The sequence below is a fragment of the Merops nubicus genome, unplaced genomic scaffold (assembly GCF_000691845.1).
Source record: "Merops nubicus isolate BGI_N331 unplaced genomic scaffold, ASM69184v1 scaffold21740, whole genome shotgun sequence".
Lineage (NCBI taxonomy): Eukaryota > Metazoa > Chordata > Aves > Coraciiformes > Meropidae > Merops > Merops nubicus.
In genome coordinates this window covers 9928-20222 of record NW_008585290.1, presented here as the reverse complement: position 1 = coordinate 20222, position 10295 = coordinate 9928, and the positions used below count along the sequence as shown (strand labels likewise).

Below are 10295 nucleotides of genomic sequence, written 5' to 3'. Positions count from 1 at the left end.
GGCCCCGGGGAGCCCGCACCTCAGCTGTGCGGCTTATTCCTGCTTTTTAACTGCATGACTTTTAGGAAAGTTATCTCTGCCTCATCACATGCCTTTTCAATGTTCGACATTTTGAAAAACAAAAGAAGGTGGGAGTCAGCGGCTAGAGGAGTTAACAGATTTCACCATAATTAGTAGAAGAGCAGGAGACCTGCTAAAGAAATTATTTTAATATTGGTGGACAGTGAAAGGGTAGCAACATCACGCAGTTCCCCTTATCACTTTTTAGTGTGACATAGCAGCATGAAGAAGGGCATGTAGACACACTTATACTTTTGTGATGTCTTTTACATTTTATTTGCATATTACATTAACGAGTTCTAGGCAAAGCTTTCTTTCCCATCTTAAGAACAGTTTCCTTGACTGCAACCCTATTTTGATTTATTTTATTTTGTTTTTATTTTATTTTATTTTATTTTTCTGTTTTAATGGTTCAACAATCTAAGATGGTCCATACCTGTGGGAGAGTGAAAAGGGAACCTGGCACACCAGGCACATAATGCTATTAAGCTCTTATAGCCACATTCGCAAATTGCAGAAGCTAAAATCAACACAAAGCTCACAACTGCCACGCTTAGCACTCAAGTGACACATCTGCTGGGATCACAGCCAGGCAGTCCAACAGCTTAACTGCTGCCCAAAGAGGCAGGCACCACTTCTCTTTCACCCTTAGTGTTCAGCTTTGTGTTTCCACCTTCCTTTTCCTTCTGCTGAGGTACTTCACTGAGGTGTCTGAAGTCACTAGTGTGCAGGAGCACGTCACTAAAATGTTGGCAGGATGGCCAAGAAAGCCCATGGGAGGAGACGGACCTTTTCCTGAGCTCAGCAGAAAGGGATATTGGTAGATATGGAGCAAACGAAGGTTAGAGTCGAAGTCCTCCTCCCCCTTTGTTCACAATTCAGATAGAGCAGAACTACTCCAATGCACACTCAGATATCTATACTGGAAAACTGTGGAACCTGTTTAATATTAAGCAATATTTGCTTTTCTTAGGAGTTCCTTCCAAAGGCTCTGTCAGTAAATCCTGTTACTTGGGCATGTTTTGTCTGCAGGCCATTGCCAGCCTGTCGGAATAAGCAAAATACAGCTTATGGCTTTCTTTACATCAGGGCCAAAATCCACATGGAAAGGAGCAGAGAGGGAACTCAGAGGAATTCCTTAAAACCACCCTGCAGAGGGTTGAGAGTGTTCATCCCCCCTGGAACAAGCTGCAGAGCCCGATCAGGAGTCTCATGAACATGCCAGGTTGGGGCTGGGTGTGTCTGTATCTCCAGTGGTGCTCCCACACCAGCCCATCCTCGAGGCACGGCTGGTTTCATAAGGGAGAGTGCTAGAGCTGTACCTTGGAAAAATAACACCACTGGGGAATGGTACTCCTAGACCTCTACTAGGCCACATGGATTAGTTCATTCCAAAAAAACTGATGACCGGCTCTCATATGGAACAAAAAGACTTGCATTCAGAGTGCCCATTAATGTTCAGGTTAGCTGCTGTTTGATAATGCATGTGCCCAATTTTAGAGAAAATTACAGCAATAAAACACATCCCTTAATGTCATGACATTGTCAGAACTCAGTATCAGTGTAGACAAAGGTTAATTAAAACTCCCATTTATTTCTTAAAATAAACCTGCTTAAATCTGCAGTTAGGTAAGTAATGTTAAAATGTAGGTTTATCATAATATTTTAAAGCTATTAAAAGAACACAAATAATATCTAAGTACTATGAATGTGCTGCTGGTATTTTAAAGAGGGTGAGTCACTCGTTAGCCCCTAGAACAATAGTCTGCTAATTGCTAAACCAGCTTTTTACAGCCTTAAGCTTTCTGGCAGATGTGGAGAAGACATTTTCTTCTATTCAGTCACTCAACTAATTTAGTTAAATAACTATTTAATTGGTAGTCAAGAAACTAATTGGGAATTGAAGAAGTACAAAAGCTTTGAGAGTATTAAAAAAAAAGTACACAATAGCCATGCTAAGTGTAAACAGTGGGTGCAATTCATAACCTGTAGAATCTTTCTTCAATAACTTGTTAATATAAATTATTGTGTATTCAGATCACTGAAACACTTTTTATTAGTAAGAAAAAAACCAGCTGATATTAATTTTATTTCCATTCAAGTGCAGCTTGATAAAAATCACAAGTACTCTCTTGTTATACAGGAAATAAGAAATGTACTAACAATTCTGAAATGACAAAAATGAAAAAATGAGGGACTGGATTTTTTTTTTTCCTGAAACAAATGTGCACAGACATCATCTATAATAAAAACCACTTCAATAAAAATACCAAAAATATGTGAGGGAGAACTCACTTTTTATGGGGACATAAGAAATGATATTGACAGAATGATAAAAATTTGGCATGCATGCCACAGATTCAGGTATCTTATTACATCTACCTGAAAACAGAAACAGAGGACTGCTGTGACTGAAAAAAAACCAGAACCATAAGTGCAATCGCTCAAAAAGCTGTCTGATTCACTCTGCTGCACAAGAAGGCCATCCTTCTAGGATTTTTCCAGGCTCCCATGTGGATGTTGACCCATCTACACTAAAAATGAAGGTGGTGCATGGTTGGGAAAGAAGCAACAGGATCCAAATAAGATTAGTTTTCTACCCAATCTTATCTGCATATCTAATTCAAGAAAGCTGATATGTCATGATGTCTGTCAGATACACTGTAAGAGACAATATTCTTAGCAAAAATACTAAGAGTGGAAGGCAGAATACCCAAACATCAACTGTTGCCTGCTCTGTTTGTACCTATCTAGACAGAACAGTACCTACCTACCTGCTGGCCTATCTACCTGCCCCACAGCTCAGCACAGATGCTGAGGAGCCATTACCCAGCGCTAGGGCAGTGCCTGGGAAATCTTGAACCAAACCTAGTGTTACAGAATCATAGAATCATTCTGGTTGGAGAGACCTTCAAGATCATCAAGTGCAATCATCAAGCCAGGAGTGCCAGGTCACCACTAAAGCATGTCCCTAAGTGCCACTTGTATAGATCTTCACATCACCTTCAGGGTTGGTGACTCCACTGCTTGCCTGGGCAGCCCATTCTAGGGCTTTACACCCCTTTCTGTGGAGAAATTTTCCCTAATAGCTAATCTAAACTTCTCCTGGCACAACTTGAGGCCGTTCCCTCTTGTCCTATCCCTTGTTACACGGGAAAACATGCTGACACCCACCTCGCTCCAACCGCCTTTCAGGGAGCTGTAGAGAGTGAGGTCTCCCCTGAGCCTCCTTTCCTCCAGCCTGAACAATCCCAGTTCCTTCAGCTGCTCCTCATAAGACTTGTCCTCTAGATCCTTCACCAACTTCACTGCCCTTTTTTAGACATGCTCCAGCACTCAATGTCCTTGTTGCAGTAAGAGGCCCAAAACTGAGCCCAGTACTGAAGGTGCAGCCTCACCAGTGCTGAGTAGAGGAGCACCATCACTGCCCGAGTCCTGCTGGCCACAGGTACTATAATAATGTAACAGCTTTAGGTACTATAACAACATCATGTATTATTTTACTATTAAAAGTGATGCCAGGCAGTTTACATGGCAGCTCCCTGCAGTCCCAGAACACAGTATTACTGAATGTGTATAAGCACACCGTATAGCTACTTAATTACTGTGCAAAATGTTGCTATTTTCTTTTCCACAAAAGTGACAGCTCTGTGAGTCAGTGTGACCTGAACCTTGTGGCTGGTTCTTCCACCAGCCACATGGAGCCAGTTAAGACTCTCCAGGTCTAAAGACCTAAGTATCTACTCTCTGCTAAAAGACCCACAAAGTTTTCCTTGTAGCTGAGAGCAGACCCATAAACCTCTCCAAGGATGTTTCCCTCAAGGTAGTAGACTGGTGTAAGCATTAAGTAAACCAAGAACTACTTCTGCAATGTTAAATAAATGAGTTCACTACTAGAATGCGTGGGGTTTCTAAGCAAAGGAAGGATAGTTTTAAGAGGTCAGACAATAGCTAATACAGAATTCAACTTAAATAATTTTTGTAAGGTCTGGGATGAATTGTTTGCACTGCACACTAGGTGGTGTACTTGACTTGCACTCTCAGAGCCTCAAGTCGGTCGAGGCATATTGAACTTAATTTAGATCACTAATAGTTGTAAGAAGTCAGAGTACAGCCTCTTCATCAGAACAAAAAGAGTGACTATTATTTATTGGAAATAAAATTCAGACAGAGAAAAACTGCTCACACACGTTTAATCACTTCTGGTGCCAGACACTTGTAAGATAACTTGGTTATGATTTTTAAACAATCATTTTAAACATTACTTACGAAATACTAATAAATCCTGGAAGTTTTTTTATTATATGTGTTAGTTATACTTCTAGGAGGTTTGCAGTATTAAATTATGGAGTTCAGCAAAAGAATGCATTTTCCTAAGTTAGAAACAGAAACAGAAAGTGTCTGCCATTCTAAGAAATGCTGCATGGAGTTTGCTTCAATTTTGTTGCAGAATGTTTGGAAGTTGGCACGAGTTGCACTGTGAGCTCTCATGCCTTTCACCACTATGCTGAGTAACCACTGGTTTTAAACAGATGTAATTTAAAATTCTTGTTTCTTTTTGAATGAAGTCTTTCCAGCCCTCCTAACTTCAAAATCAAGTAAAAGTTATAAAAGTTTGATTGTTTTTGCTGGCAAGTCATCTTTCGTATCTATTACAATATGAATATAATACCTACACAGCCTTATTTCCTTCAAACCTCCAATAATAAATTCTTACATTACCACTGTATTTAGGATAAAGTACTAATAAGTATTAATAGAGTAAGATATATGAATATATCTGCATCATGAGAATGCTGGCTTAAACTATATTTTAAAAAGCCTCTAGAATTTCATATGAACAAACTACACGTGACTTCAACTCCTAGTATTAGAATTAATCTTACTAAATACTAAAAAGTACTAAATACTAAAATACTAAACTACAGTTTTCACTAACGTACAGATTATTTAAAAGGAACAGAACAGCAAAGAGTTATCATTTACACCCAATGTATAAGTTCTATTTGAAATGCTGACAGTCTGCAACAGGAACACATCATAAAATTATTACCTCTTTTCTGAAAAAGAAAAATCTAATTATATGCTGTATCTTTGGATGTTTGAGGAGATTGAATTTAAAATGGAGCTTGTATTCTGCATGAATGTGGTGCTTTGGAAGTTAGCTAGATGGCTGCAGATCATATTTCATAGGCAAGTGTGCAGGGACTGTCTCACGACACCACAAAGAAAATTACATCAGTTTCTGATTTATGAGATTACTTATCTTCCAGGGAAAACAGTGTTGCTACAAACCCACTTTAAATATAGACATGTGTCTATAGAAGGTACAAAATACACAATGTTAATGTTTAATGTAAGGAATGATAAACGCCAACATCCACTTAGCTTTTTCTTTACTCTTTCCTATCCCTTCTAGGAGTTTCACCTTGTTATCCCATACCTTACCCAGATTGTGGGCTTTTATATGCCAGTTTGGTTTCTGGCCTTAAAACCACTACACATATGTAGTAATTTATTTTTCATATATTAGAATTTATGTACTCTATTAATAATTTCCTATATACTTTAATATTCTGTATAAAAACATACACAAAGGATCATGGAACAATAGTAACATTAGAATCCAAAGTTCAAATTGAGCAAAGCCAGTGGTCCCAGGTCCAAGAGTAGGAGGCCTGGAGTCAGGATTTTTTACTTCCTTTTCTTGCCCTGCAGCTACTCACTGTGTAATTTGATCGGGTCAATTAATTTGTCCAAGTTTCAGGCTTTCCTCTTGGCACCGAGCCTTTCAACACTGCTGTCTCCTACTGACAATGATGAAACGAACTTGCCAGCTTCTATGAAACTTCCAAATGCTTGTAGAAAGATCCCATGTGAATAGCTGCTGCTGTTGTACTAGCACTGGGGAATGTAATGGCTACATTGAGTTAAAACTTTTTTTACAATTTGAGGATGAAGGACCAGCTTCTGTGCTGATTTATAAGCTGTAAAAACCCACTGGATTCAGTGTAAACTGCGCAGAGTTTTGTTTCCCGATCCATAATGCTTTTTCTGCACTATGCCTGATTTTAATCTAGGTTGGTTGAAACAATTTTAGTAATATGATATTTATATTGCCTTAAAAGTCTTATGAATTGGTCTGGGAAAAGGAATAGAACATAGTTAGATGTGAAAGAAACATCACAATGAAGTGCAGAGTGCTATTTTTATTAATAAAATCATATTGTACCTGAAGGATCTATGACATTCAGCTTCAATGCACTCCCAAGGAAATATTAGAATGGGGTCTATTTGTGTAGAATGAGTGGCAACACACAGAATTCATGAGAATAGTAAAAAAAAAGTCTAAAAATAAATTCTAGAATTTACTTAAGGATAAAATATCTCCAAAAACAATGGAAAACACTTTGTGGCCTTGAGAAACTGTGTAATAAGTGTCAGGTCACAGTTAGGTCACTTAATTTCCCCAGCAAATTATTGGTAGAATCTGTTTCAGCATGTATTCTCCTTACACGTCTCTGTTTTCCTGCAGTGTGTTTGGCACCTTCCTCTCTGCTGGATCTCTGCAGGCAGATAGATGCCTGCTGACAATGTCCAAACCTCACAATGCACATGATGCCAAAGATGATCAGCTACAGGAATAACTCTTTAAAGGATAGTGGGCACAGTCTTCACTTCTAGGAATCTCTAATTGAGGCAGTAAATCTTTATGCAAAATCTGTTCTAATTTTATCACAACTCAGTAGATTTACTCTAGGAACTCATGGTGGGAACTTTTTCTGTCCATACTGCATAGACTAAGCCAAAACTCTCTAATTGCTTCTGTTGACTTCCAGATCAAGGAATGATACACTAGCAATGATAAATGGATCAGACAGATCTGTATAAGCACAAAATTCTGTACAAGAAAAGATGCTGCAGAACAGATACTTCACTACAGATAAATAAGCTACCAAAGATACATTAATTTGCCTACACCTTAGTTGGATGGTCATTTCTTAAATATGCTTAGAAACTATCAAAAGGTAGGACAGAGGAACATAGATTCTGTGTAAACTGAGAATTAAGATTGCATAGTAGTTTATTGATTATCTTCATGGTTGCCAAATTGATATACAGAAAACCAGCATTATATCTTTCCATTGTGAATGTAACTCCATGTAGTTTCAGTCACAGTTCTCTAGACATTCTCATTTTTTGAAAATAATCTGCACCCCAGCCTACCTGTTGGAAAACTGACAGGTGCATCATATTTTTAACCTTTTAATCATAATAATCTCTCTTGTTCTTCAGGTGTCTCTAGTTGTCAATGTTGCAAGTGAGTGTGGGTATACAGATAGCCACTACAAGGCCCTACAGCAGCTGCAGAGAGACCTGGGCCCGTATCATTTCAACGTGCTGGCCTTCCCCTGCAATCAGTTTGGGCAGCAAGAACCTGACACGAACAAAGAGATCGAGAGTTTTGCGCGGAAGACTTACGGTGCCTCCTTTCCTATGTTCAGCAAAACTGCAGTCAGCGGAGCTGGTGCAATCCCTGCCTTCAAGTACTTAATTGGTGAGTAATCTGGAACATTGGAGGCTTTTTCCCCAGTGTAGAGTTCCTCTGACACAAAATGCCCTCTGACAGAAAAAAGGTGCCCGTGCAGCATCGTCAGATTCAGTCATGTAGTCCATCCCTCTGCACAAGGCAGAAGTTCTCTCTATGTTACCCCTGGCAGCTTTGTCTAACCTTCTAAAAAAGGAATGAAGACACTACAGTAACAGATGCTCTGTAGAAGTTAGTCTAATAAACCTCTATATGGTTTTGAGGTGTTCTTTTGTATGCATACAACACCTAATCTTCCTTTTTCCACTTTGCAGTCTAGTAAGTGCTTCTCCTGTGACATGACTGCTACAGGCTGAATTTATAAGATTCATCTCAAGAGCTGTAGAAGTGGAAGCAAAGTACCTACATAATTCATCAATCAAAAAGTGAAACCAGGCAGTCAGAGATGTCCTTGAACACTGCCTTCCTCATTCCCTGCCAAGCGCTGGACTAGCCACCCTGTACAGTTCCTCCAGCTCTGACCTGCGTTACAGCTCACACTGACACCTGAAGAGGTTTTTGCAGGTTCTTAGCAGACAGCTGACAAAATACACTGCAAAGCAGGATACTCTCTGTCAGGGCACTTCTTTCTCTGTCAAGGCACCACTTTTCTTGCACTGAACAAATGCTTTAAATACCATTCAAATGCTAAACTGTCATTCTTTATCCAATGTGAAGGAAGTGCCTTCCAGCAATGATATATAACAAAGCTCAATATGACATAGTATCACCTGAGCTGCATTCTCCAGGAACCATAGGGCTGCTGCCTCTCTCCAGCATCACAGTGTTCTACTCACATACCACCAAGTTTAAAGGTGTGTTGGTAGTATTATTTTTGTCCACCCCAAGTATGCTTCCTTCCAGGTAGGTGTAATGGATCTTCTTGCTGGCCAAACTTCTTTTCAATCCACTTCACATCCTTCTGTTTCTGTTTTGCCCAACAGGGTTGTTACTGCAGACATGTCACATGAAACTTGCAAAATTTCTATTTCCCTGCTGGTCCACATGCAAAGAGAGGCTGCTTGATGTGATACAATGACAAAGTAGTCAACAGTATAGGTCTAGCTGTGTCTTGATGATACCTTGAAACATCTTGTGATTGTTTATGAGATATTGCCCAACACGTCATCAATGGAAAAAGATGCTAATTTGTCTGTAGTGTCTGTACTTGTGCTATTAGTGGGATGAGGTTTCTGATCTGATTGAAAATCCTGAAAATTACGTTAGTCATGTAGCAGAGCAATAAAGGATAAGAATGCAACTCATGTAGAATGAGTATGTGCTTATGAAGAGAAAAACTGTAGTAAATGAGGATTAGGAGGAGATCTCCTGGAACGATTTATTTTGTTAATTCTTCACGTGGCATTTCTTGAAATGTTCTTCTGATTCAGAACATGATACTGGGTGCTTTTGGAAGAAAAATTCCAGATAAGCAAGCGAATAATGAGTCCTGGTGCAGCTATATTGTTATGCCAAATTCCATTTTCCTATCAATGTTAAACTGTTTCAGATTTATCTGTATAGCACAGACACACACACACATGCATGCACACTTTAAGTGGATTATAGTGCATTCTCCTCTCTGTCTGTCTCAGGCTGGGCCATTTCCACTAGTCTCCAGGGGGCTCCTGTCTAATTAAAGCTCGCTGTCTGTCAGAAAATTAATCTTGTTGTTCAGTCAGAACTCCCTCTTCATTTTACATTTTGTCTTCCTATGATAATGTAATCATCACATTGACATGAACAAATGTCAGGAATTGAGTGGTTTTGGTTGTTTTGGTTTCTGTGTTTTGTTGGGTTGTTTTTATTTTTCCCCTAATTTTCCTTTTTTTTTTTTTTCCTTCCTGTAGATTCCACAGGAGAAGAACCAACCTGGAACTTTTGGAAATACCTGGTGGGCCCCAATGGGAAAGTAGTAAAGGCCTGGGACTCTACTGTCTCTGTTGAAGAAATAAGACCTTATGTTACAGATCTTGTAAGGAAAATCATCCTGAAGAAGAAAGATGAATTATGACTTTCAAAAATCCCAGCATGCCAGTTACATCTTTATTGAGAGTTAGAGCTGGAGTTTGTCTTTTCACATTCCAAAGGAGTATATGGGGAAGGGAAATCATGGCCAGTGGAATCTAAATTCATAATCTTAAGAATGTAGAAAATAGCAACTTATCGTGGTCAAAGTAGATTCAATTTTTTCCTCCATCTGAATTCAGTTTGACCTTTCTAGGAAAGAAGAACTCATCAGCAATTGTTTGTTTCCCAATTCAAATTAATTGTTTTTAACACTATAGGAAGTCAGTTCATGTACCCCTAGGAAGAAGGCTCAGAATAATGAAAATGTCCTAATTGGGATCTCACTGGCATCTACAATTCTGTTGTCCTATTTTGCTCATGTCTTGAATAAAAAAATAAAGTACAAAAAGTGCATGATTGATTTAAGACATGTGCTAGGAAAAGGACCAAAATAGATTCTGTTCTTACCAGGCCAACTTACATAGATACATATCTTTCTAGTTACCAAGGCCAGATATATTTAATTTCATCTGCCTAGAAAGTCAGTTAAGAAGGGCATGGGGAAAAGATATCTATAAAACTTAAATGAAATAGATGTGAAGACAGTGTCTCTGTAAAAGTTATCCAAAACCTATGA

The 10295-nt window shown here is 38.9% G+C and overlaps 1 protein-coding gene across 1 annotated transcript; it reads left to right on the top strand.

The window, feature by feature from the left end:
* Positions 1 to 7356: 7356 nt before the first annotated feature.
* GPX7 (glutathione peroxidase 7) lies at positions 7357 to 9902 on the top strand (the record flags this gene model as incomplete). The annotated part of the gene is made up of 2 exons (XM_008947175.1): positions 7357 to 7618; positions 9499 to 9902. Coding segments are annotated over 2 exons (426 nt in total), but the record flags the coding sequence as incomplete, so codon positions are not given.
* Between the last annotated feature and the right edge of the window lie 393 nt (positions 9903 to 10295).